Source organism: Prunus avium, chromosome 2 (assembly GCF_965620075.1).
Source record: "Prunus avium chromosome 2, drPruAviu1.hap1.1, whole genome shotgun sequence".
NCBI classification, from domain to species: Eukaryota; Viridiplantae; Streptophyta; class Magnoliopsida; order Rosales; family Rosaceae; genus Prunus; species Prunus avium.
In genome coordinates this window covers 23,849,099-23,876,708 of record NC_142285.1, presented here as the reverse complement: position 1 = coordinate 23,876,708, position 27,610 = coordinate 23,849,099, and the positions used below count along the sequence as shown (strand labels likewise).

General features: G+C 36.5%; 2 protein-coding genes, 2 long non-coding RNA genes and 1 pseudogene across 6 annotated transcripts in view; 1 reads left to right on the top strand and 4 right to left on the bottom strand.

Moving 5' to 3' along the window:
* LOC148296675 (GDSL esterase/lipase At5g03610-like) overlaps positions 1 to 6,578 on the bottom strand; it is a 29,741-nt gene extending 23,163 nt beyond the window's left edge. Inside the window, exons 1-5 of the mRNA XM_088247716.1 lie at positions 6,515 to 6,578; positions 6,326 to 6,406; positions 5,991 to 6,116; positions 4,414 to 4,694; positions 2,699 to 2,740 (exon numbers count right to left, since the gene is read on the bottom strand). Coding sequence (XP_088103842.1) covers positions 2,699 to 2,740; positions 4,414 to 4,694; positions 5,991 to 6,116; positions 6,326 to 6,406; positions 6,515 to 6,578 — 594 coding nt within the window. The remainder of the gene's footprint in view (positions 1 to 2,698; positions 2,741 to 4,413; positions 4,695 to 5,990; positions 6,117 to 6,325; positions 6,407 to 6,514) is intronic.
* A 4,801-nt stretch (positions 6,579 to 11,379) lies between these two features.
* Positions 11,380 to 13,894, bottom strand: LOC110766702 (GDSL esterase/lipase At5g03610-like; annotated as a pseudogene). Its single transcript, XR_015833708.1, has 6 exons — positions 13,870 to 13,894; positions 13,538 to 13,594; positions 13,196 to 13,400; positions 12,333 to 12,607; positions 11,824 to 12,130; positions 11,380 to 11,614 (listed from the first exon to the last, which is right to left on the bottom strand). The product of XR_015833708.1 is annotated as a GDSL esterase/lipase At5g03610-like (transcript).
* A 575-nt stretch (positions 13,895 to 14,469) lies between these two features.
* On the bottom strand, positions 14,470 to 15,391 carry LOC110745568 (uncharacterized). The gene is made up of 4 exons (XR_015833454.1): positions 15,351 to 15,391; positions 15,010 to 15,078; positions 14,817 to 14,923; positions 14,470 to 14,654 (listed from the first exon to the last, which is right to left on the bottom strand). It is a non-coding gene; the product is annotated as an uncharacterized LOC110745568 (long non-coding RNA).
* Positions 15,392 to 17,429: 2,038 nt separating this feature from the next.
* Positions 17,430 to 19,756, bottom strand: LOC148296674 (uncharacterized). Its single transcript, XR_015834000.1, has 3 exons — positions 19,173 to 19,756; positions 18,978 to 19,058; positions 17,430 to 17,607 (listed from the first exon to the last, which is right to left on the bottom strand). It is a non-coding gene; the product is annotated as an uncharacterized LOC148296674 (long non-coding RNA).
* Positions 19,757 to 22,101: 2,345 nt separating this feature from the next.
* Positions 22,102 to 27,610, top strand: part of LOC110773852 (uncharacterized) — a 30,844-nt gene continuing 25,335 nt past the window's right edge. Inside the window, exon 1 of one of the 2 annotated variants that reach the window (XM_088249569.1) lies at positions 22,102 to 22,726. In XM_088249569.1, the coding sequence (XP_088105695.1) occupies positions 22,429 to 22,726 (298 nt within the window). In that variant the 5' untranslated portion in view covers positions 22,102 to 22,428. Of the gene's footprint in view, positions 22,727 to 22,856; positions 23,271 to 27,610 lie in introns of those variants that run through there. The other variant, XM_088249568.1, reaches the window with a different exon arrangement.

Genomic DNA, 27,610 nt, shown 5'->3' with positions numbered 1-27,610 from the left:
TCCTTCATTTCTTACTCACCTTGCACCCTTAGCCCCATTACAACCTATAATAAAGACCTAAATTGATCCTAAATGTCATGTGGTTGATTTGCACACATTTTTCAGCTTTTAAGTGTTTAGCATCCTTCTTGAGATCATATTCATGCATGTTTTCCATCTTGCTAATTTTGAGTTAAGTCCCTTATGGTTTAACTCTATTCTCATATTTACTATTGAGTGATGCATTGTAACCCTCTTCCGAGTGATTCATTTGTGAGAGGACAACTTTGGTGAGATTTGAAGTTACATTTGTGCTTGGTATGATTTTTGAAGTTGTGTGAAAACTGAAATTGGAGAATGAGTTTCATTTGGCCATCACACTACTACACTTGAGCATCTTGTGTTCTGAACTTTGCCGACTTGTGACTAATGTCTAAACTGAGTTTTTCTTGTGAAAACTTTTGAGTCGTTTGCATGAGTCACTCTCTCTTTGGAAAGTGTTCGGAAAGTTTGTTTCGAGTCTTGTTTTAGTTTCTGTTTTGCTCGAGGACTAGCAAAAGATAAGTTTGGGAAGTTTGTTCGGTTCATTTTTACACATGATTTTTCATGTTATTCACCCACTATTTTGAGTTAGTTCTTGACATTTTATAGCTTTTTACTTCCTTTTTGTGTTTTCTTAGATTTTACCTTGGTTGGAATGAAAATGAGCTAAAAGTGCATTATTGGTTATAAACTTTGTTTTTGTTCATTTTCGTAGGTCAACTTCTTGGCCTGGGATCAACATGCTCTGGTGCTCGGATGAGGTCATGATCTTCATGAGACTTGTTCCAATGGATGTTAACTACAACAGATCCAAATTTGAGCTCCATTGGACAAGTATTGCCTATCCAACCAATCCAGCATGTCACCACAGCTCTGGAAATCCGATTTTGGCCAGCTTTCACCTCCTTTGTGTCATCTTAATTTCTTGTTACCATAACTCTTGGTAACAAGGAATTACCTTTGTAAAAGAGATATATTCTGAAGCATTTGGCATCTTTGTGAAGTCAAGGCTTCATCATGACAAAGGAGACAAAGGATGATGGGTGAAGATTTTGGAAATATAATACTAAAAGCAAAGCTGGAAAGGAGGAGAGAGGGAGGCAAAAGGGAAGTGCAATCTGATATTGGAGAGGTTTTTCAACGGGGGTATGGGATTCATTACATCATTCCACAATTGAGGAGCAGATTGGAGAGCTAAAAGCTAAGGAAGGAGAAGGAGGTGCAGCCGCAGGAAGAAGGGGGAAGACTTCCACCATTGAAGACTTCAAGCTTTCATCATTTCCAAATCTGTAAACTCTTACTAGTTATATTTCGAATTTGTGTTTGAAATGATTATGAGGAACTAAACTCCATAGCTAGGGCTTAGGTTGAAGCCCTAAACATGATTACCTTATTGTTTTGATGCTTGAGTGTATGAATTTCTAGATATTGTTGATGAATTCCAATTCACCAAATTAATCTATCCTTGATGTATGTTTTTCTTTGATTGATCACCTTTGAAAGCATGCTTCTTGAGATTGTTGGGATTATGTGTATCTTCATGTTATCCTAAGCAATAAATGGATGAAGTAAGAATCATCCATGTGAATTGGTTTCTTGAATACCTAATGTAAACACCATGCTATTAGGGTTCTTGTGATGTTCATATTCTCTTTGAACTTAATGGGTTTTTCTTGTAATTGAATCAAAGTACTAAGCACACATAGATTCGATTATAGGGAAGGCACAAGTATTGTAGCACTCGTACTGCACTTTACGTACATTAGAGAGAATCAATGCATCTTGAGCCACTCGTACTGGTCTTGATTGCGAACATCTTCATCAACACGTTTAGAGTTCATCACTTGAGTATTCATGAACTTGGGTAGAATTGTTTAGGGTGGATTCCGAAACCCTAGTGTTTGTTACAATTTGTTTCCACTCTTTGATAATTCATCTCTGCCATTCTCATTTAAATTCGGAGTCCATTTACTTACATGCAATAGAAATAGATCACTTGAACCAAATCAAACCCCCCCCCCCCCCCCAAATGTGTGTGTGAGTTGCGTGTTCGACACGTTATGTGTCTTTGTTACTGAATTTTATTTGTTTCCGTAATTGTTTTGGACTTTTGGTCCGCGCTGTATTCTTGAAGTTTCTGTGCTGAATCCAACCGTATAAAGAACGTGAATTTTGGACGTACGGTTGGAAAGTTATAGGCAAAACATTGGACAGAGGTCGAAACTGAAAAACAGAGAAATCGACTCCGCCCAAAAACGACCGGTCGCTTTTACCTGACGACCGGTCGCTTTTCACGTCAAAATTTGAGTTTCGACTCTGCCCAAAAACGACCGGTCGCTTCTACCTAACGACCGGTCGCCAGACCAAAAACGACCGGTCGCTTTACAACCAACGACCGGTCGCTGGTACTGTTCACAGCACATTTTCTTCTTTTTGTTTTGTTTGTTTCTTTTACGTTTCTTTTACTTTTCTTTTAGTTTCAAATTTGCATTTGTGCATTGTGGTGTGTTAGTTAAGTGTTCTCTTTGTACTCGAATTAGAACTTATAGGCAACCGACAAGTTCTTCGTGGGATCGACCCCGTACTTGTATAATCTATACTTCAATAGACTCGTGCACTTGCGGGTATTTTTAATTGGTTGTTTGCACATTAATTTGTGTCCTCTTAGGAATGCAACAGTAAGCTGCTTAATAATAGATTTAGTAAACATTGCCAAATCCTGTCATTTGGAAGATACGACGAGTGCGATCAAGTTAGTATAAAGTCTCTTCAAAATTCAATATATCATGTATGTAAAAAATCTTGTGTTTGATTAAAGTTCCCTAGAAAATGATGGAATCTTGAATTTGAATATATGTAAAAAAGCAAACATAACTCCTCGAGAAAAATTAATAGTAGTGTACGTATACCCATCATGTTATTGTTCAACAATGACATCTTGTTATAATTGAGATAATTACAATACAATAACAACATATTAATTTAGAGTATATTATCGCTTGTATAAAAAAAATTATTAAGAGATGTCATCTCGATTTTTCAAATTCCATGATTCGTCTGTTGACATTAAATTATTATTGAAATTGGTGTGTAAGCTCAAGTGACATTTCTATATTTTTTTAACAAAAATTAAAATTCCATTACGTTAATAACTTTTTATATTAGATGTTACTTAGAAGAAATGTTAATACACCAATGCAAGAGAGTAATATAAACAACAACAAAACAAGAACAAGCTAATAGAATTGAGGAATTATATCAAGTGCCTGAATTAATTATTTTGAAACAAAAAATTTAAATAGCAGAACACTGTACCAAAACGCACTTACGACAATAAAACCATTATGGGCTCGTTTGGTACACAGGATTGGCTTGGACTGGCTTGGACTAAATTTAGTACCATGTTTGTTTTATCTAATCCTAGTCTTAGATGGGATTGCTAATACCGGGCCCACCAAAAACACCTCCTTAGGAGGGGACTACTAATCTCATGTGGAAGGGGAGGATTAGCTAGTCCCAATTCTCACCAATGTATAAAATGCATATATTATATTGTAAAATTAATAACATATATTATTATTATTAATGTAAATATATACACATAAATATATCATATATGTATATATATACATACACATATATACATATATAATATATATAATATACATATACATATATACATGTATATTATTATTATAATATACACATATACATATTAATATTATAATAATAGCATACGTGTATATATGTATATGTATATTATATATATATATATTATATATTATAATACATATATATATATACACGTATATATACATATATGTGTATATATATTATACCCATGTGTGTATTATAGTATACATATACACACATATATACATGTGTATGTATTATACCCATGTATATATTATAATATACATATATACACCTATATACACATATATTATATATGCATATTGTATGCATATATATATATATATATATATATATATATATGTACACATACATGTATATACATGTATATATATTATAAAATACATGTATATTATATATATATATATTATATACATATATACATGGGTATAATACATATATATATATATATACACATATGTTTATATTATTTATAATATACATATATACATGTATATACACATACATGTCACATATATTATAAAATACATATGTACACATACATAATACATGTAGTTATACATATATACATATACATAGATAGTTTTGAAAAAAAAAAAAAAATCTAGTCCTAGTCCAAGCATACACCAAACGCATGATAAGTGTTATCCAACTTAGACCAAGCCAAGCCAGTCCCTAAGCATAGTCCATGCCAAGACAGTCCTGTGTACCAAACGAGCCCTTAGATTAACCACTTACCTTTGTGTCGTTGCCTGGTCTACCAAAATGAGCAGCGTAGTCGTTCCCCGCAACTGATACAAGAGCAATGGACGAGTTAACGACGTCGTTTATGGCATAGACTCTTTGTTGAAGCAGTTGTTCGAAAAAGTCGTTTTTAGTGGTCAAGTTTGGTCCACTGACCAATGTATCGAAAACACCTGTCCCTCCAAATGCAAAGTTCATCCCAGATTCTAGTTTGGATTTCTTCACAAATTTTCTCAATGCGTAAGGCACCGGAGATCTTATGCCCAAAAAGGAAGCTGCAATTTTGCACCAGTCAAAGAGGAACAAATAAAATAAAATTGTTTCTTTTTTGTTCTTAAGGTTTTGTTAATTAATGCAGACTTGGGTTGAGCAGTGAGTCAGGTCTTTTGCATCCAAGTTCGAATTCCCCTTTTCGTAAATTCAATTAATTTATAGTAGATTTTCACTTGTATCAAAAAGATTTGGTTAAACAATAATTCAAGCAAATTAAAATTTATGCTCCCCTATAAAAAAAAATTATGCCAATACGATCCCAACCTAGTACTACTAACACAATTATATTTAAATTTTTTATATCTAAATGATATATGCCGAATAAATTTATGTCAAATATTTCACATGTTAGCATACTATAAAAACCAAAATTGAACTTTGCCTCCTAATTTTGCTCATTGTCGCACTTTGGTCCATGAACTTAACTGCAGTTAATGGAGATAAAAATGACATTTACACCCATAAGAGCATCCGCAATGGGCTCCCTAAACCACCTCCTCAGACAAATTTTAGGGAGAAATTGTAAAAATGCAACTCCAACCATGCTCCCTATCCACCTCCTAAAATAGGGAGTCCTCTAGGAGCTCCTAAATCTGAGGAGAGAGAAAGTACTCCTACTGGCTCCCTATAATTTAATGCTGCGTTATTTAATAAGTATTTCAAACCTTTATTTAATGCTAACTATTTTTTATTTTATTTTTTAATAGAGATGGACCAATCAAAAAAGAGTTATAGCATTTATGACTCTCCAAATTATGGAGTATCGTTGGAGTTGAAATTTTTTAGAGAGCTCCTAAAATAGCTTTCTTATATTTTTAGCTAAGTTTTAGCTAAGAAATAGAGAGCATCCACAATGAGTTCCCTAAACCACCTCCTTAGACAAATTTTAGGGAGAAATTGTAAAAATACAACTCCAACCATGCTCCCTGTCCACCTCCTAAAATAGAGAGACCTGTAGGAGCTCCTAAATCTGAGGAGAGAGAAAAGATTCCTAGTGGCTCCCTATAATTTAATGATACTTTATTTAATGAGTATTTCAAACCTTTATTTAATGCTAACTATTTTTTATTTTATTTTTTAATAGAGATGGACCAATCAAAAATGAGTTATAGCATTTATGACTCTCTAAACCAGAGAGCATGATTGTAGTTTAAATTTTATAGAGAACTCCTAAAATAACTTTTATATGTTTTTAGCTAAAATTTAACTAAAAGATAGAGAGCATGATTGTGGATGCTCTAAACTAACATAAATTTTTGGAAAGAGGAAAATACTCTTGAGAAAGAAAGGAAACAAACCTAAATAATCAGTGAGGACACGACCGTTCGAAAACCGGCCGGCCGGCTTTCCAAGAAAAGTGATCCCATAAGGTTCCTTCCATGAAGGAGCCACAGATTTTTTGATATTCCCAATATCAACATACGGAGTAATTTTTGAGTGTTCCCGGTACACCACGTGGTTGGTGTACCATCCAATAGACGGAAGACATATGGAATATGTCCAATGCAATCCGCCACATGTCATAAGAAGAAATGCAGTAAGTTGGATAATAATTCCACATGTTCTATGTTTATTGGATGGTACACCAAACACGTGGTGTACCTGGAACATTCAAAAATTTCTCCAACATACGAGTCCCTGAAGACGAAAAGTTTCACAGAGCCATGACTGTTGCGCTGATGAAGGTGATGATGAGCTTCAAGAAATTCTGCCACTATATATCAAAAGCAATAAAGGAACAAATAAATACAATTTTATTTTATCTACAAAAAATATAAAGGCTGATATCAAGAACATACATATTTAGTTATGAAGAACTAACCTGTAAAAGTGGCGATGTATAAAAGGAAGAGACAAGAAGTGGCGATGGTGGTTTGCTTCTCCATTTGAAAGCAGAGATTTTGGGTGAAAGACACTGGCGTTCTTATATATATATATATATGGGCATGATACAATGTACCATACTTAATAGAAATAGGTTTTACAGCTCAGAAAAGGAAAAGAAAAAAACGGATTTGTTTTTTGTTTGAATATTTATTAATTTTGGTGACTTTTAATAGTGTCATTTTCATTTTCATTTTCATTTTCTCGACATTACTATATAATTCTATAAATAACCTTACTTCAAAGCCTAGCAATTATTGTAATTTTTTTAAATCCAATTTTGCTCACTCCTTAATTATTCTGATGTAGCTTAGGGTTTAAACCCTAAAAATATTTATGATGTACCTCACCCTAAACCCTAAAACACTACTGTACTTGGATGGGCCTCAGTGACCAAATCATACCTTTGTTCAAGCGCCCCCTTCTTACCACAAAGATACTGCAACTAAGATCAATAGGCATCATGCCAACAGCATCTAGTCCAATGAAAAAAGATATAGACTTGCAGACTAGTAGACCTATATTATTTGTTGTAGGGTTCATCTTTTTGTTCACCATAAGCAGGGCAGCCCTGAGGGTGTGCAAGTGGTTACACCGCACAAGGCCTCCAATTTTTTAGGGCCCCCAATTCTTTTTAACATACATGTTATATATATCAATATGTTAAATATTGTATATATAAAACCCACGTAGGACATTTACACAAGGACGGGTTTGGTAGCCATGTTTTGCTGCACTATAACTTCTACTTATGGCGTGGGTTAGAGGCCCACTTGTGTACATCAATGATTTCAGTTTTACATTGGGTTTTTTTTTCTTTTTTCGTTTTTCTATTGTAACGGCAACAATAAAAGAAATAAAAATTCATGTCTCCTCCTTAAACTCTTATTTTCTACCAAGTAATAATCATTACCAATCTATCGCTTTGGCTCTTTTTTTCAATCCTTTAATTTTATTTTTTCCAATATCTTCAATATCACAAATTGAAAACACTAATTCTTAAATTCATAAAGGGCTAAGGGAAAAAAATAATATCATAAAGGGCACTCAAAATCAAATAGTCAAATTGAAATCTCAATTTAAATTCAAGTATATATCTAAATTTCAATCTACATGACATGTCTCATCATGCTGATTGTTTACAAGTCTTTATATATTTAAATTTTACTATATACAAGCCTTTATATAGTTAACGAGCACTAAAAGGAAAACCTAGTCTTTATACTGAACATACTGGTATTTAAGTTTCTCAAATTGAAATGTCAAAATTTTTATAAATTTGATTTGTGATTTACATGCTAATTGATGATGATTTTTTATTTAAAAAATAAAATTGTTGTATGCCACAATATAAGTTTGTGTTAGATTATGTGAGAGTCTCGGTTTAAGTTTCACATTGGGCCCCCAAAATATCAAGCCCGGCCCTAACCATAGGAGGACTCACTGGAATAGTCATGGCAAATTCTGGGCTACACCAGGTCATCAAGCTTTTGATGAAGTTTTCACGCTGCTCATTTAAGTTTACAGGTCTGTATAGTCAACTCGATCCTATGAGTGGGCCTAGGCAGTTCTCCAGAAGGGTATCGTCAAGACCTCTTGAGACGAGAATAGACGAAGGGAAGGAAGGAAGGAAATCTTTTCCCGGATCAATGATCTAGAGGGGAAACTAAGTTATGAGCTACCCCCTCAACTGTTTGATGGGGGCTATGCTAGTATCATAGCCATCTATCTCTATAGTATCCCGCAATTCCTGCTCCTTCATGTCCTTCTTTTAGTTCTTGATAGCACAGGAAAGTGACTGTTCTCGATCCTTGGCCGTCCTTTGTCCTCTTTTGATAATACCATGGATGCTATTGGTCCCGATCTTCGATTCAATCTGGGAATGGTTGTTAAAGAGACCCGTGGTAATCATCTTTTTTTCTTTATATGAGGTCTTAGCTATCCTACTCACTTTTCTTTTTTCTCTTTCTTGTTCTTGTTGTTCTTGTTGGGCTACACTAGGTCATCAAACTTTTGGTGAAATTTTCACACTGCTCATTTAAGTTTACAGGTCTGTATAGTCAACTCGATCCTATGAGTGGGCCTAGGCAGTTCTCCAGAAGGGTATCGTCAAGACCTCTCGAGACGAGAATAGATGAAGGGAAGAAAGGAAATCTTTTCCAGGATCAATGATCTAGAGGGGAAACTAAGTTATGAGCTACCCCCTCAACTGTTTGATGGGGGCAATGCTAGTCTCATAGCCATCTATCTCTATAGTATCCCGCAATTCCTTCTCCTTCTTGTCCTTCTTGTAGTTCTTGATAGCACATGAAAGGGACTGTTCTCGGTCGTTGGCCATCCTTTGTCCTCTTTTGATAATACCATAAATGCTATTGGTCCCGATCTTCAATTCAATCTGGGAATGATTGTTAAAGAGATCCGTGGTAATCATTTTTTTTTGTTTTATCCGAGGTCTTAGCTATCCTACTCACTTTTCTTTTTTCTTGTTGTTCTTGTTGGGCTAGACCAGGTCATCAAGCTTTTGGTGAAGTTTTCACGCTGCTCATTTAAGTTTACAGGTCTGTATAGTCAACTCGATCCTATGACTGGGCCTAGGCAGTTCTCCAGAAGGGTATCGTCAAGACCTCTCGAGACGAGAATAGACGAAGGGAAGGAAAGAAATCTTTTCCCGGATCAATGATCTAGAAGGGAAACTAAGTTATGAGCTACCCCCCTCAACTGTTTGATGGGGGCTATGCTAGTCTCATAGCCATCTATCTTTATAGTATCCCGCAATTCCTGCTCCTTCCTGTCCTTCTTGTAGTTCTTGATAGCACAGGAAAGGGACTGTTCTCGGTCCTTGGCTGTCCTTTGTCCTCTTTTGATAATACCATAGATGCTATTGGTCCCGATCTTCAATTCAATCTGGGAATGGTTGTTAAAGAGACTCGTGGCAATCTTTTTTTTTTTCTTTATTCGAGGTCTTAGCTATCCTACTCACTTTTTTGTTGTTGTCGTTGTTCTTGTTGGGCTACACCAGGTCATCAAGCTTTTGGTGAAGTTTTCACGCTGCTCATTTAAGTTTACAGGTCTGTATAGTCAACTCGATCCTATGACCAGGCCTAGGCAGTTCTCCAGAAGGGTATCGTCAAGACCTCCCGAGACAAGAATAGACGAAGGAAAGGGAGGAAATCTTTTCCCGGATCAATGATCTAGAGGGGAAACTAAGTTATGAGCTACCCCCTCAACTGTTTGATGGGGGCTATGCTAGTCTCATAGCCATCTATCTCTATAGTATCCTGCAATTCCTTCTCATTCTTGTCCTTCTTTTAGTTCTTGATAGCACAAGAAAGAGATTGTTCTCGGTCCTTGGCCGTCCTTTGTCCTCGTTTGATAATACCATAGATGCTATTGGTCCCGATCTTCGATTCAATCTAGGAATGGTTGTTAAAGAGACCTGTGGTAATCATCTTTTTTTTTCTTTATTCGAGGTCTTTGCTATCCTACTCACTTTTCTTTTTTCTTTTTCTTGTTCTTGTTGAGATACCTCAAAATTGTCATTGCACGCTGCTTTGGTGGGTGCCAAATTCTAGCAAAATCCTAGGTCAAATATTTCCTTCCATTTGGGGATTATTTGACCTAATTGGGAGTTACTCAATTTAATTGGGAGTTACCTGATTTAATTTGGATTGATTTGATTCCTACCTTAATTATCAAATCCCTAATTAAGCCAATCTCGCAAAATCAGGGAAGAATAATTCCTTTCCATCTGCAGAATTATTCTTCTAAAACCCTAGCCTTCGAGGCCCCTATAAATAGATGGCTATGCACAAGCGTTGAGGTACGTCTAAATTCCTACTGAAATTTTGCAGAGATTATCCCTCACAAACCCTAGCCGCCATACTCTCTCTCCCTTTTACACAAGGCTCCAGCCACCCAGTTTACACCTTACATATATATCTTCGTACCCTATTTAGCTATTATTTTCCCTAAATCAATTAAACTAACTTAGGCATCAGAGGGCCTTTGGCCAACACCCCCTGGGTGTGGTCCTCTTATTTCAATCTATTTTGCAGGGAGAAAGAGGTGGCAACGAAGAAAGGGTAATCTTTCAATCGAATATCCTCGTGGGAAGAAATAGCTCCCACAGCTTTCCTTAGGTTTAAAGAACCCCTGTGACACATTGGCAAGGTGTCTAATAAAACCCCCCCTCTTCTTAACTTTGGCAAGACAAATATACATATCAATAGGCATGATATGTCCCCTAAAATACTAGTAAATTGTAAAATATTAATCTAATTGTATATTAACCTATAGTATGGAAATCTCCCCTTATTGAATTGAAAACTAAAGCGCTAATGCGCCTTATATATATATTTTGTAAAGCAACCTTTCGCGCTAGGCGCTCACATTTTTTGTCTGGGTGGAAGCTAGCGGCAGGGCTTGCTTAACCGGACAGTTAATCTATTCAATAACACATGTTAAAATACTTCATTTTAGCTTAACTAAGAAAATGTGGAATTCAAAAGTACATTAGAGTGTCACTGTAGCTCGTTGCGAATGTGTTTTTATTTTTTATTTTTTATTTTGCACAAAGAAGATATGCGAATGCATATTTATTAAGCGTGGATGCTAATTTTAATGTTTTCTATGGATCACTTTATATCTTATCTGCTGGCTTCTTATTCTAGCTAGTTAAAATCACACTATTTGTACTTCTATCATGCAAAGAAGTTGATAAAGTATCAAGCAATCCAACCACCTATTAATCTCTTTTATATCTATTATGATATATTGGGTAAACCAACCTTTTAGGGTCAATATTTAAACTACACAATAAATCACAAATACAATTGACGAAGAGAAGATTTTATAGCGGAATAAACTTCATGCCAGCCATTCTGTGAAGGGTGAATCGAGTCCCAAAAGAAAGAAGGTTTGGGCTTATCGCATACAATGTACTTCTTTGCTCCACTCTCATCCACACTCCCGCATGAGTATTCTTTGCTCACCCCAACACAACATGGCTTCAGTGGATTAATCTGGAGTGTCGAGTATCCTGCTATCCAAAAAAAAGTTAAAGTAGTATACATGAGTTTATATTTCTTGACCACCTTATATACAGATGAGGAGGACCCACATAGGTGATATCGACCTTTATTAGAAAGGTGGTGAGCAAGGTGATGAGTAAATGTGACATATCCGAAAGTAATAGTAGTAGAAAGGACAAAATTACCGCTCACCACAAAGAGTTAATTAATTAATTACCTTGATGGTGTTTTGGGAGCATAATTGCAGACAGAGATGCGTTATAAAGATCCAAGATTACGAATGAAGATTTCTTAGTCTCCTTGTTCAACTCTTCCACTTTTTGACGCAAAATCTGGTTATGGAAAATTGAAACCAAATTGGCAACTTCACTACAATTCTGATATGAAAGAAAGGAAGTCATGCGAGGCGGACATCCCAGGGGCCCTATTGCTGTAACAGCTATTTTTCTCACTCCCAACCCATGCATACGCTCTAGATCCACAGCAAGCTGCTTAATAATGGATTTGGTGACCACTGCAAAATCCTGAAGATATGATAATTGTGAGGTACAATAATAGTTAAGTAAAATTTAAGAAATGTCACATGAACTCATACATTATTTTTCATTTTCTTACATTAAAGAAAAACTTAAATGTCATCTCGATTTTTCAAAATCCATAATTTGGCTCCATATGCCCACATTGCATGCATGTCAACAAACAGATAGAGTTAGCTTAACCACTTACCTCAGTGTGGTTGCCAAAATAAGCAGCGTAGTCGTTACCCGCAACTGATACGAGAGCAATGGACGAGTTAACGACGTCATTTTTGGTACTATAGAGTTTTTGTTCAAGCAGCTGTTGGAAAAAGTCGATTTGGGTGGTCAAGTTTGGTCCACCAAACACTGTATCAAAAACACCTGTCCCTCCATATGCAAAGTTCATCCCAGACTCTAGTTTTGATTTCTTCACAAATTTTCTCAATGTGTAAGGCACTGGAGATCTTATGCCCAAAAAGGAAGCTGCAATACATTGCAACATCTCAGACAGGCATTTCATAAAACAAAATTAAAATAAAATAAAATAAAATATTGGTTATTTTCTTGTTTTCTTTTTCTTTTTAGAATTTGGTTAAACAAACAATAAGGCAATTACAAATTAAAATATAAACAGATCATGCACTCACAATCCCAATCTAGTAGTAAGAGCATCCACAGTTGGGGGTGTAAAGCCACTTTAACATCCTCTTTACACCTCCGGAGGGTATAAATGTGGTGTTCAAATAGGGAATATGTAAATTCAAAGATGTATATTTGATTTTCTTGTCTAAATTCGTTTTTGTGTTTTTTTTTTTTAACTTTATAAAATTAATTTTATGTGTGTTAGGTTTAATTTATTTTTCCAAACAAATAGACCTAAAAATATTTATATAATATATATTTGAATTGTCCATGTTTAAATAATATATGAAGAATAATTTCTTGTCAAATATTTCACATGCAAACATACTAGAAAAAGTAAAATTCAACTATAGTGGCAAACATACACTCATTATCTAACATATATTTTTGGACTGAAGAAAATACTCTTAAGAGAGAAAGAAAAGGAACCTATATAATCAGTGAGCACGAGACCATCTGAAAATCGACCAACTGGCTTTCTCGGAAAAGTGATACCATAAGGTTCCTTCCATGAAGCAGACAGATTTTCCGGTATTTCCAGTATCAGCATATGAATCCCCGAAAACGAAAAGCTTCACAGAACCATGATGATTATGATGATGATGGTGATGATGTGCTTCAAGAACTTCTGCCACTATATATCGAAGGCAAAAAGGGACAAAGAGTAAATATGACAATATAAATACATTTTTCTTTGTCTAAATAATAATTTGTGGCTACAGTTAATAAATGATTATCAAGAACATGTATATTTGTTTTGGTAGCACTAACCTGTAAACGTGGCGATGTATAAAAGGAAGAGACAAGAAGAGGCTATGGTTTGCTTCTCTATTTAAAAGCAGAGATTTCGGATGTGTTGAAAAATAAAGAACTAAATGATATGAAGTGATATTGTGGGTGGAAGACACTGGCAGTCTTATATATATATATATATATATATATATATGTAGAGCATGATGCAAAGCAATAGGTTAGGTTTTACAGCTTAGAAAAGGAGGTTGGGAAAATGCGTAGATTATTACAATGATTAAAATTAAATTTAATGCAGGAAAATATATAGATTCTAAATGCAGAGGCTCTAAATCCTCATAATATATTAGTACTATTTCCTTTCGAGGAATTTTCCATTCTATAAACATTTCTGAAATTCAACAATTTCGTTGCAACACTTGGAAAGTTGTGTATCTTTTCTAAATTTGGTGACCTTATTGGTACTATTTCTCTATAATAAAAAATAATAATTATAGTATCCATAAATAAACTTACTTCAAAGCCAAACAAATTATTTTGATTTAAAAGTCTTCATAAGTTGAGCAGATGAAATGAGTTAAAAGTCAACCCATTTAGAGTTTGTATCATGAATGGTCCCTGAATTTTCCAGGAGTCTTCATTTGAGTCATCAAACTTTTAAACCAATGAATGTGGTCCTTAAATAGTCAACTACCAAGTTTGACTCTCGATGCTATTGGCCTCCATTCTGTGAGGGCCTACCTGGAGCCTTACATCGTTATCCTGGCCCAAATGCAAATGAGATCACTATGCACCTTCTGGTGGACACTTGGGCCATATTGATAACCCAAATGCAAATTAGATGACTTGCAGCTTGTGGTCGACGCTTGGGCCATATTTTAAAAGGGCAAAGGTACAAGGAGCCAGCAGCTGAACGCCACTTCGAAGATGCAAAAATATTGTGGTATTGACAAAGTTCCTTATATGAACTCAATGTCAATATTTAGGATGCTGGGCACAAAATAATTCAATTCTTAGTGACAAATCTCTCTATAACCTTCTCTCTCTTTCATCTGGTTGCTGGTCTGCTCTGACCCCTGCTGTATCTTGGAGGGCTAGTCTTGGCAACATCAACAACTATCATCCAGCCATTAATGATCTGCAAGAATTATCAACAAAATATAGGCTAAGCTTTCCTCTTCAGAGTGTTGGATCTGTTTTATGAACATGTAAAACATGTACCAAAGACAAGAAAGACTACGCCTACGTGTTTGATTTATTCGAATCAGTTTATAAAAATGAAGAGCATGTTGAAACTTGCCTTGCCATTCATCTCTCTGAGTGCTGCACTAGCAGCTTCCTCCGTGGTGTATTCTATGAATGCATAACCTTTGGACCTTTTAGAAATTTTGTCCATTATTATTTTAACTGTTGAGACAAACATTTAATTAAAATGAGCATATACTGCCATCAAATTGAAAACCCCATTTTATGCTTAAAAAAAAGTGTAGTACCTTCAACAAGCTCACCAAAGCCTTCAAATGCTGCCCGGAGGGTTTTCTCAGATGTATAAAATGATAGGCCTGTTCAGAAACTAAAATCATTTTAGCAATTTCAAGTGAATATGCAATGAGAGGGAGAGAGAAGCTACACATATTGAAGAATATCGAGATCTTTTGAATAATTACAACGGATAACTCTAGTAAAGAGTTAAAAACATAGTTAGCATTACAGGGTATTTTTGATTGCCTATTTGAAAATATTAGGCTTCCAAAGAATCAGATTAACAAGCAAGCAATTATATGTAAATAAATGAAAATCAATGTTTCACATCAGAATAAAAGTTGCAACATACCAGTAACAAAAAGTTTCTTTGTTTTTGTTGGGGTTGTTTCATGTAAGACCCGTGTCTTGGGGAAACAAGAACGGTGAGCAATCCCACATCGCTCGGGGAGGGAAAGGTGAAGTGCTTAAATGTGTGGGCACTTCTCTTCCTAGCACGAGGCCTTTTGAGAGCTCACTGGCTTCGGATTCTTAGGAACTCCGAAGTTAAGCAAGTTGGGGCCAGAGCAATCCCAGGATGGGTGACCCACTGGGAAGTTGCTCGTGAGCTCCCAGAAACAAAACCGTGAGGGCAGAGAGGGAGGCCCAAAGCGGACAATATCATGCTAGGGGAGTCGGGTCGTGACAAATGGTATCAGAGCTGGACCCCGACCGGAAGTGTGCCAGCGAGGACGCTGGGCCCCAAGGGGGTGGATTGTAAGACCCGTGTCTTGGGGAACAAGAACAGTGAGCAATCCCACATCGCTCGGGGAGGGAATGGTGAAGTGCTTTAAATGTGTGGGCACTTCTCTTCCTAGCACGAGGCCTTTTGGGAGCTCATTGACTTTGGAGTCATGGGAACTCCGAAGTTAAGCGAGTTGGGGGCTAGAGCAATCCCAGGATGGGTCGGGTCGTGACACCGAAGTTAAGCGAGTTGGGGGCTAGAGCAATCCCAGGATGGGTGACCCACTGGGAAGTTGCTTGTGAGCTTCCAAAAACAAAACCGTGAGGGCAGAGAGGGGGGCCCAAAGCGGACAATATCGTGCTAGGAGAGTCGGGTCGTGACACCGAAGTTAAGCGAGTTGGGGGCTAGAGCAATCCCAGGATGGGTGACCCACTGGGAAGTTGCTTGTGAGCTTCCAAAAACAAAACCGTGAGGGCAGAGAGGGGGGCCCAAAGCGGACAATATCGTGCTAGGAGAGTCGGGTCGTGACAAATGGTATCAGAGCTGGACCCCGACCGGAAGTGTGCCAGCGAGGACGCTGGGCCCCAAGGGGGGTGGATTGTAAAACCCGTGTCTTGGGGAAACAAGAACGGTGAGCAATCCCACATCGCTCGGGGAGGGAATGGTGAAGTGCTTTAAATGTGTGGGCACTTCTCTTCTTAGCACGAGGCCTTTTGGGAGCTCACTGACTTCGGAGTCATGGGAACTCCGAAGTTAAGCGAGTTGGGGGCTAGAGCAATCCCAGGATGGGTGACCCACTGGGAAGTTGCTTGTGAGCTTCCAAAAACAAAACCGTGAGGGCAGAGAGGGGGGCCCAAAGCGGACAATATCGTGCTAGGAGAGTCGAGTCGTGACATTTCACTTGCCTCTCCAGATGTCGACAGATCCGTAGAACTCTGCAAATTCTTACCTGAGAAACACATATTCATAACTCATTGACATTGTTTATAGGTGGAATCTATTGCTGTAATGGTTAGCATTGGTGCCATTAAATAGAAAAAAACATCTATCATCAATTGCACTCTTAAAAAGAAAATCTTAAAAAAAAATCATAATAGTTTGTAATTACGAATGCTAATGTCAGGTTGTTAACAACCCATTTCATGTTCCTTCAGGAATCTTTAACTTCATATAAACCATCAGCAATAAACAAAAATCACTGAGGTGAAAATATTATATTGAAATCGCTAATAAATGCGGGTTTCCTACTACTTGATAAACATGGTACAAAAGATGTCATCCTTTAGTGCAAGGGATCGGGAATAAAGCTAATAATTTAACGGAAAACTATAGTTCAACACACGTCAAGCTCCATCAGATTATCAGATACTACCAAGCCTCTTCCCAAATATTTAAGAATTGTTAAGGAATGAGTGATATTGTAGCGATATTTTAACAAAATATTGCTGAAGTGTGAGCGAAATTATCGACATCGATATTTTCTGATATTATCATCGATACTATCGATATTTATACGATATGTGTATGGATACATTCCGAAATATCCGTCACCCGAAAAAATGATAATATCCTCGATATTTCGTCGACAGGGCCGGCCCTGACATTTTGGTGGCCCATGGCCAAAAATTAAATGAGGCCCTTAGATATATGTTTTTCTTGAATGTGTTCATTCATTTTTCTTTTTATGAATAGGGGGGCAAAGTCTCCGAAAACAACTAAGGTTGCTAAATATAATAATTTCATTCAACTAATGAAAAAAAACCAAAAGTACATGATCCATAAACAACAAAATGCTTCTCAAGTGGCTTAGTGGCTCTTCAATAGGGCTTAGTTCTCAAATGGCTCAATTGTAAACAAAATGCTGCTTTGACTTCCACTCCATCATCTATAAATCAAAACACAAAAGCAGTAACATTAAATCAATATTTTCCAACATTAAAAATTCTTGATCTTCTAGCATTTTGAGAAGCAAAATCATCAATAACCTCTTCAAAATCAATATTTTCCAACATATTCTTTTCAATACATAAGATTGCCAATCCATTTAACCTTTCTTGTGACATAATTGATCGCAAATAAGATTTTAGTAATTTTAATTTTGAAAAACTTCTTTCTGCAGATGCCACAGTTACTGGCAGAGTCAGTATAATTCTATAAGCAATTGAGACATTTGGAAAACAATCCACAACTTTTACAAACTCAAGAACTTCAATGGCTGTCTTTGTCTCTTTCGGTAAATACATTTGTAACACTTCCAATTCAGAAAACAAATCATCAGCATTAATATCAGATTCATTATTATGTGTTAATGCAGCTTCAAGATTTCTACAACATTCACGCAATCTAATATAATTCATTTGAAATAAATTCCGAGGATCAAACAAAAAACCAAAAATGCCTTCAAATATTTCTAATTGTTCAAATCTACTCCTCAAAGAAGAAATTGCAGCATCAACTACAACAAGAAAATAATTAACCCTAAAAGTTCAAATCTCTAATTGTAGCTCTTTATCAATTGTTTCATTCTTTTTCAATCTAATTTGCATGTCAATCCAAGTTGTCATGTTATTGATATGCTCACTACTAGTTTCATGTTGTTTAAGCCTCTCACTTAAACGTTTCCGGTCATTAAGCCCTTCATTTGCCAACAAACTTTTAATTTTCACAGATTTAAATAACTTACAACAAAAACAATATACTTTGTCCACATCTTTTGAGTACACTAGCCATTTTCTATCCTGACCCTCCCCATTTGATAACTTTCTTGTATAATAAGAATATGAAAAATGCCTAGAGAGCCCATCAACAGGAAACTTTAGATTACTTTCTCTTACAGGACCCTTTTCTATTAAAATATCCTTTGTTTTGTTATCAATGTTATCCCAAATTCTTGGATCATAGATATTCAAAGCATGATTATTTTCATTCTCAATGAGGGCATCAACCTCTTCATTTTCTATCATATCTTCTTCCTGACTAATTGGTTGTTGAGATTCATTAACTAATTCATCAGATGGATCTTCAATTGAAGAACTAGTTTTAAAAAACTTATCAAGAGCTCCTTTTTGAGTTTGAATCATTTTTTCTATTTTTCTCATTTTATTTCTTTTCTGACTTCCAGATTCATGTTTCCTAACCATTTTTGTTACTACAACTAGCAAAGCAACCAACCAAACACAACCAACAAAGCAACCAAACTCAACCAGCAAAGGAAAAAAACTGAATTTAAGCAATAAAAAAAAAAAGCAATACAACCTGGTTTATGCTTAAGTTGTATTAAACTGCTTCATTCTTGCAGAGCTTTCACTTCAATTGATCTATATTGCACTTGCACATCTGCAATAATATAAAAAATATGTATAAAGACATGTATAAAGAATTCAAATCTATATAAAAAATATGTATAAAGATAATGGAAATAATTCAAATATGGGGTTATTGTTGACGAACCTCATCCTCACTCACTCAGATAATCTTTTAGAGTCAGTAGTGTAGAAGAAAGAAATCTACAAATATTTCTTTGGATAGATCAATTCAAAGACAAAGATAAAAGAGGGATGAGAGAAAAACTGGAAATAATAAATTTAAGAGAGCTTTTCTTTTGGGTCAAAGACAGACAAGAAGAGAGCTTCGGAGAAGAGAAGGGAAAATATAACTTGGGAGAACAGAGCATGGGAGGAGAAGGGTAATATATTTTTTTTAATGAAAAGAAAATGGTAATATATTATGTATTGACAAATAAAAAGAGAGGAGAACACGGTGGGAAAGGGACAATTTTTTTGGAAGCAGAAATGCTTTTTATGGGCAAAGACAAAGAACAGAGCGTGGGAGAGGGAATATATTAACAACTAAAAAGAGAGGAGAACACGGTGGGAAAGGGACAAACTTTTTGGAAGCAGAAAAGCTCTTTATGGGCAAAGAGAATATGTGTTTTTTTATAAATAAAAAAAAATTTAAGTTTGGGCTCCAGTAATATTAAAAAAAAATTTTGAGGCCCCAAAAATTGGAGGCCCATGGCCGTCGCCCTCGGTGCCCAGGCTCAGGGCCGGCCCTGTTCGTCGATATAATCGATATTTTAGACTATGATCTAAATTCACATACACAACTAGGATGTCATGGTGATTCAAAACTGAGATCTCTGGTCTGTAAGATAAATTCTCCTCAGCCATATATAAGAGCCCGTTGGGGTTGACATGCGTGTGACTCATCATTAGGACTCAAATTATGTATCCCTTGCATTACTGTTCAGTAAAAGCTGGATTGGATAATGACCAGTATTTTTTATTTATTTTCGGTTGTGTGTCAAATACAACCAATTTTACTGATGGAGAAAAGATACGGAGATGGGAGCAGATCCACAGAAAATCAAAAGTAAACTAATCCAATAAGTTTCTAGTGTTTTTAGCTAAATTTCAACTAAAAAATAAGGAGCATAATTGTAGATGTTTTTAATCCCACCACCGCCTTCAACCTCACCATTGCCGCATCGGACTATTTCCACAACCCAGATCCAATTGCTGTAACTCCTTTGTAACAATTACTTTAATCAATACAAGACAACAATTCTGTCAAATGTCACTCGGTTTTGCATTTATCTAACACGTCCCAACCATTTACACAAACATCAACGCGCTCACATGGATATGTTTTTAATGAAATTATGATGCAAATAACTACATACTCGGTTTTGTCCTCAGGCTTTTGGAGATATTATTAGTTTAACAAGTTTCTATTAAACAAATACATATTGGCCATGGTTTTGTCCTATAAATTAACGAATCCTTTTATTTTGTTGGACCTTACCTAATACCTACCATCATCGACAATGATTCCTGTATAATTTCAAAATTTTATTTTGCTGGACCTTACCTAATACCTACCATCATCAACAATTATACCTTAATAATTTCAAAATTTTATTTTGCTGGACCTTACCTAATACCTTCCATCATCGACAATTATACCTTAATAATTTCAAATTTCAGTCTTTTGTTCGGATTTTAAAAATATGTTACGAAAAATCTTTGCTGAGATTTCTAATATCCACATGTGAACAAAGACTTAGACAAAATGCTTATTAAACAAAGACTGACAATTACCAACATGCTAACTACTTTAACAAGTCATTCTTTACTCCAAGTCTAACTCATTAAATTTATTAAACAAAGACTGACAAAATGCTTATTAATCTATATTTCCTTCACTGTTTGAAATCATTAAAGTTCAATAATGACCAAATGTTATGAAGAAGGAAAATAAACTACAAAACTCTTTTCAATAAGGAATTCGTTGGAAACATTTTGAGGGTGTGTGTGTTGTAAACTCCTGTACAATAAAGCCAGAGAAAGCAGCGGGAAAGAAGATAGAAGATGAAAGAAAAGGATTGCTCATTAAACAAAAAAAGGAAGAGAGGGGAGAGAGAATATAATAAAATAATTAATAGTCTTAAAAGTTGGGCTGCTAGGTTGTCCCCAATGTTTATTTTTAAATGTGAATGATGTGTGAAAGAAAAGGATTGCCCATTAAACAAATGCAATTTTAATAGTTGAAACTTACTTAATTCGATAATTTAAATGGTGTGTTAAAAAGTGTGGTTCTATGTGTGTCTTCTAATATTTTTAAATTTGAATGACGTGTGAAATATCATTATTATCCTTGCATTATGATTTTTAGTTTTTTTTTAAAGACTTGTATGGTACATTTAATTAGTCTCTTTGAAGATGTATGCAAGAGTTGAGATGGTATTCAACCAAGGGTATATTACTATTTGGATAAGAGTGTTTTGGCTGTTCATGGAGTGTTGAAACTTGAAAAGGAATTTGTGTAATTACTAATTATCATGATATGAAGGAGTTATATAAAAACCCTAAAAACCTCAAGGGTAAATTACTCTTGGTTGAATTTGTTTAATTACGTCAACGAATTGGAAATGGTAAATCACATAATCCTCACCCTTCGCGGACCCCATTGCTTTAACAAGTGATTACTCAAGTAAATAAAACAGAAATTGCAAGGCCTCTCCTGAGTAAGCTCCTGTAAATTGAATTGAATTTATAATTATAATGGTTTTGTTTACTTTGTTAATTGCAATGGATTGCGCCAGTTTAAGCAATGACATCTAACAATGTTGTCAGTGTCAACTTTGATTGTAGGGGGATTATTGAAGCTAGAGTTGAAAAGGGCCACAAAGACTTGACTCATAAAGGAAAATAAAAACTAAAAAAAATAATAATCAGTTGAGAAAAAAAAAAAGTGGGAAAAAAATACTTTTGAGAGATTACAATAGTTGCCAGCATAATAAAAGTGAAAAAAAAAACTGACAATTAAAAGAAAAAGGATACATATCAAAGAGACGGAAAGAAGAGGGAGGAGAAAAGATAAAGAAAAGAAGAGAGAGAAAAAGTGTCCTAAGTGGAGTTAGCTTCAGAGGGTCTAAGTGAAATTCTCCGTTCCTATTATCTTCTTCAATGATATCACCGGAGTTCATCAAACTTTATTGGTCAATTCATAATGTGCTCGGACAGAAGCAAGTGTGAATGAGTTGAAACAAGACAGAAACGAACCAGCTGTAACTTGTCCATTAGACGCGTTCTTGGGTTTACCATCAGTGCTGGTGGCAGTAGCCTGTAGGGGCCTATACCAATTAGAAGCCTCTTCTGATAAAAAAGCCTCTCCTAAGTAAGCCCTTTGTCAGATCCATCTAAGAATGGCCATCTCCGCAGATGCAGCTGTTGTGGAACTTCTTGAGAGCAGTAACTATGTGGATTGGAGTGTATGGGTTAAAACAAACTTGTTGGCTCAAGACCTTTGGGATGTAGTGGAAGAAGACGAAGAAGAAGAAGAAGAAGCTGATGATAAGTTCAGAGCTTGGAGGGAGAAGAATGCCACGGCTTTGCATAAAATCCAAATTTCGTGCGGGCGGGAAGCTTCTTCCCTCATTAGAAACACCAGTTCAGCCAAACGCGCTTGGGATACTTTGGCAGAAGAGTTCAAGCCAAAACCAGGTAAGTCCCCAGTTCAAATCTTGAACCTCAACAAATCTGTGAGAAGTAAATATTCGACTTTAACCATAAATATATATATATATATACACATATTATATATAACCAAATTATACTCTAAACATTTAATTCACTAACCACAAGACCACTATTTCTTGTGGTTCTTCACTCAATTGGGTATAGTAAATAAAACAGAAATTGCAAAGCCTCTCCTAAGTAAGCCCTTGGTCAGATCCATTTAAGAATGGCCGTCTCCGCAGATGCAGCTGTTGTGGAACTTCTTGATAGCAGTAACTATGTGGATTGGAGTGTATCGGTTAAAACAAACTTGTTGGCTCAAGACCTTTGGGATGTAGTGGAAAAAGAAGAAGAATATGACGACGACGACGACGAAGAGGAAGCTGATGATAAGTTCAAAGCTTGGAGGGAGAAGAATGCCACGGCTTTACATAAAATCCAAATTTCGTGCGGGCGGGAAGCTTCTTCCCGCATTAGAAACACCAGTTCAGCCAAACACGCTTGGGATACTTTGGCAGGTAAGTCCCCAGTTCAAATCTTGAACCTCAACAAATCTGTGAGAAGTAAATATTCGACTTAAACCAGAAATATATATGATATATATAACCAAATTATACTCTGAAACATTTAATTGATTAACCACAACACCACTATTTTTGTTCTTATACTAGCACGTGTTAGCATTTGTCATATGTTGAATTAGTCTACTAGCTCATTAATGAATTAGTTTGTTTAGTCATTAATGGGATTGGTAGAATTAGGTTAGGAGCCTACCTTAATTTAGGGAAGAATGGTTTGGTTGCCTAATTTGGTAGGCTTGACCTTGGGAATTCAAAGGTTGGGAGCTCAAGGTATTGTGTCTTACTTGTACTTCCACTTGTATAAATATGCTTGCTTGTAATAAAAAGAAGAATCAATGAAAACTGAATACAAGTTGAAAACCAGAAAATTATCTTCTCTCATTTTCATATTCTCTTATATTTTCATATCCTAACTTCTCATGTTTTGGCATGGTATCAGAGCCTAATGGCTAATCCTTAAGATCCTCTACCAAATTGAGAGTCGTGGGCGTATCTTCATGTTACTGTAAATTCTCTTGTTTCTCCTCTCCTCTATAATCAACATATTTTTCTTTCTACCTTAGCCTTTTTCGCAGCTTCTTTTGTCACTGCATTTTTTTTCCTTCATTTTCTTTCCCTTCCAGTATTAAAATAAAAATAAAAATTGTCATTACCTTGTTTCTGCTAAATTTCCTCTCTGTCATTTGTATGAGCAATAAGCCCCTGGGCCATGATGGCCTGATCTGTTTCCTTTGGGCAGTACGTCCCTTGATCACCATGATCCCTGTCCTCCGTGAGCTTTGTCACCGCTCACCGAGCCGTCGCCTTCCTCCGTGAGCCTCGTCACCGCTCGCCGAGCCTTCTCCAGCCGGCCTTTGTCTCTGTCCTGCCGTGCTTCTCTGTCGTTGGTCCCTTTGCACAATCGTTGGTCCCTTAACTGGTGTTGTTGCTCTCTTGCACATGTGCTGACTCTCTCTTTGTATTGCCGGCACTTTCCCGGCTCCTTAGCTTGCCTGTATCGCTCATGCAGCTCTGCTCAACTCTCTGTCTATCTCCTCATATCCCTATCTCTCTCTCTGTATCTCTGTATCTCTCCATTTTTCTGAGCAAAATACTTGCTCTCTTCTCTGCTGCACACTTTGGACGCCTGCCTGCCTGCCCTCTGTTGCCACACGTGATGTTCCTTTTGACACAATTTCTTTCACTTGTTTTTTCGTTCCAAGTATGGCTTTTTCCCACTTGATAAATGGGTTTCACTTCTCTTTATATTTTAAAATTGTTTTCTCACACCTCACACCACTTCTTCTGATTGCCCACAACTCTCTCACGTGCACCCTCACTTTTTCTTTCTCTGAACTTCCCTTTGTTTATCAAAAACTTGTGCTCCCTTATGTTTCTCCTCTTTCTTTTACAAAGGTTCTATATATTATTAAATAGCACTTTTTTGTCTCTCTTTTTTGGTGGGTTCCTTTTTTGTTTGTTTGTTTCTTATCACATATTGCCTTTCTTCATCATTTCCTCTTGTGCCCACGTGATAGGTGTCTTGCTCGTTCCCAAACATTCCATTTTCTTAATACTACTATTCTCTTTTTTATGGTTTCTTTTCTCACCACCAATCCCATACTTCTTATTTTATTCCCTTTTATTTCCTTAAATTATTTCTTCCACTCTATTTCCATACCATTTTTTGGGGTATATTTCTTCCCCCTCTGTTACCCACGTGAAGGGTGTTCTCTCCTCATCCCTTTGTTCTCATGCACATCATATTTGTGTGGGTAAAGTTTCTCTGCCTACTCATTTCTCCATTAAATATATATATGAAAAAAAAAAAAATTGCCACCTCTTCTCTTCATTTTTATTTCTTCTTTCTTTTTGGGTTGTTGCAGACTCCTCTCCATCTTTTATTCCTTTCCTCCAGTTGTCGGCTACCCATCTCCATTCCACCTTTCCTTGCATTTGTTTCTGCCACGAGACTGCCATGTTTGAATCTCTTTACTATTATTTCATTTTCTCTTCTTTCAAATCTCGACCCTCTACCAGTGTCAGATTTGAGGGGGAGATAGATGCAACTTTATTTGGGTGCTGCAACTTTATTGTCATTACCGGTGTTGCTTTCTCCAAATCTCGACTCTCATACGTCATCGGATTTGAAGGGGAGTGACATTGCTGCTCATCTATTCCGCTGCAATTCTGTTACCTATCTGCCATGACTGATTCTTCTACATCTGAGCTTCAGTCAGCTTCTGTTTCTCAAGTGCCACTGCTTTTATGGTTCTGACAACCCCTTCTCTTCAGGGGGAGAGGAGGAGTGAAGAGAAGTTGTGTCTGCAATAATGGAAGTATTTGTGATGCTGCTAGTGTTGTTGTTGCTGCCTACTATATTGCTCTTGCTGGTGCCAGTGTCTTAGATTTCTCTCACTGGTGCCAGTGCCACTGATCATATGGCTCCATCGACCACTTCTCTTCAGGGGGAGAGGGGGAGTGAAGAGAAGTTGCCTCTGCTGTTGCTACTGCCACAGTTGTCTGCCCTGCCTTGTCTTGCTGGTGCCAGTGCCTTATATTGCTCTTGCTGGTACCAGTGTTGCTCTTGCTGCTACCAGTGTTGTTGTCTCTTGTTGAGGACAGTGTTGTTGTTGATTCTACCGTGTTCTTGCCTTTACTGGTGTGTTTCCGATGTGGTCATGCCCGTTGACCCTGTCTTTGCTTTTGACTTTCCGTACCCTTGCCTTATCCTATTTTTTAGGGTTTGGCTTTACCTTGCCACACTTTACCATGCTTTGCCTTACCTTGCCTTATCCTATTTTTTAGGGTTTGGTTGCCTTTGCCTTTGCCTTTGCCGTGCCTTACCCTATCTTTAGGGTTTATTTTCACCTTACCTTTGCCGTGTTCACAGGGTTTCTGTGTCCTTGCCGTGTTCACAGGGTTTCTGTGTCCTTTGCCGTGTTCACAGGGTTTCTGTGTTCTTTGTTTTGCCTTTGCCTTGTTCGCATGGTTTATGTGATCTACCGACTGTTCGGTTCATTTTTACACATGATTTTTCATGTTATTCACCCACTATTTTGAGTTAGTTCTTGACATTTTATAGCTTTTTACTTCCTTTTTGTGTTTTCTTAGATTTTGCCTTGGTTGGGATGAAAATGAGCTAAAAGTGCATTATTAGTTATAAATTCTGTTTTTGTTCATTTTCGTAGGTCAACTTCTTGGCCTGGGATCAACATGCTCTGGTGCTCGGATGAGGTCATGATCTTCATGAGACTTGTTCCAATGGATGTTAACTACAACATATCCAAATTTGAGCTCCATTGGACAAGTATTGCCTATCCAACCAATCCATCATGTTACCACAGTTCTGGAAATCCGGATTTGGCCAGCTTTTACCTCCCTTGTGTCATCTTAACTTCTTGTTACCATAACTCTTGGTAACAAGGAATTACATTTGTAAAATAGATATTTTCTGAGCTTTTGGCATCTTTGTGAAGTCAAAGCTCCATCATGGTAAGGGGACAATGGGCTAAGGCTTTATCAAAGGTGGTAGTTTTATATTAAAAGGTAAAAGCTGGAAAGGAGGAGAGAGGGAGGAGAAGTCAAAATTGCAATCTGATATTGGGAGCCTTTTGATCGTGGGAAATCAGGCTATTCCACATTCTACACAACTTGAGAGCAGCTTTTGGGGAGCTAAGAGCAAGGAAGGAGAAGGAGGTGCAGCCAAGGAAGAAAGGAGAAGACTTCCACCATTGAAGACTTCAAGCTTTCATCATTTCCAAATCTGTAAACTCCTTCTAGTTATATTTCGAGTTTGTATTTGGAATAAGTATGAGCAACTAAACTCCATAGCTAGGGCTTAGGTTGAAGCCCTAAACATGATTACCTTATTGTTTTGATGCTTGAGTGTATGAATTTCTAGATGTTGTTGATGAACCCCATTCACTAATTGAATTTTATGATATGTGTTTGCTTCCTTTGCTTAATCACCTTAGGTTGTATGCATGTAGCTAAAGTTGAGAAGTTGTGTAAGATAACCAAGAACACAATTTCTAATTAGCAACAAATGATTGAACTTGTTTAAGTGAGCATCATGTGAATTGGTTTCTTGACAACAATTGATGAATTCCAATTCACCAAATTAATCTATCCTTGATGTGTGTTTTCCTTGATTGATTACCTTTGAAAGCATGCTTCTTGAGGTTGTTGGGATTATGTGTATCTTCATGTTTTCCTAAGCAATAGATGGATGGAGTAAGAACCATCCATGTGAATTGGTTTCTTGAATACCTAATGTAAACACCATGCTATTAGGGTTCTTGTGATG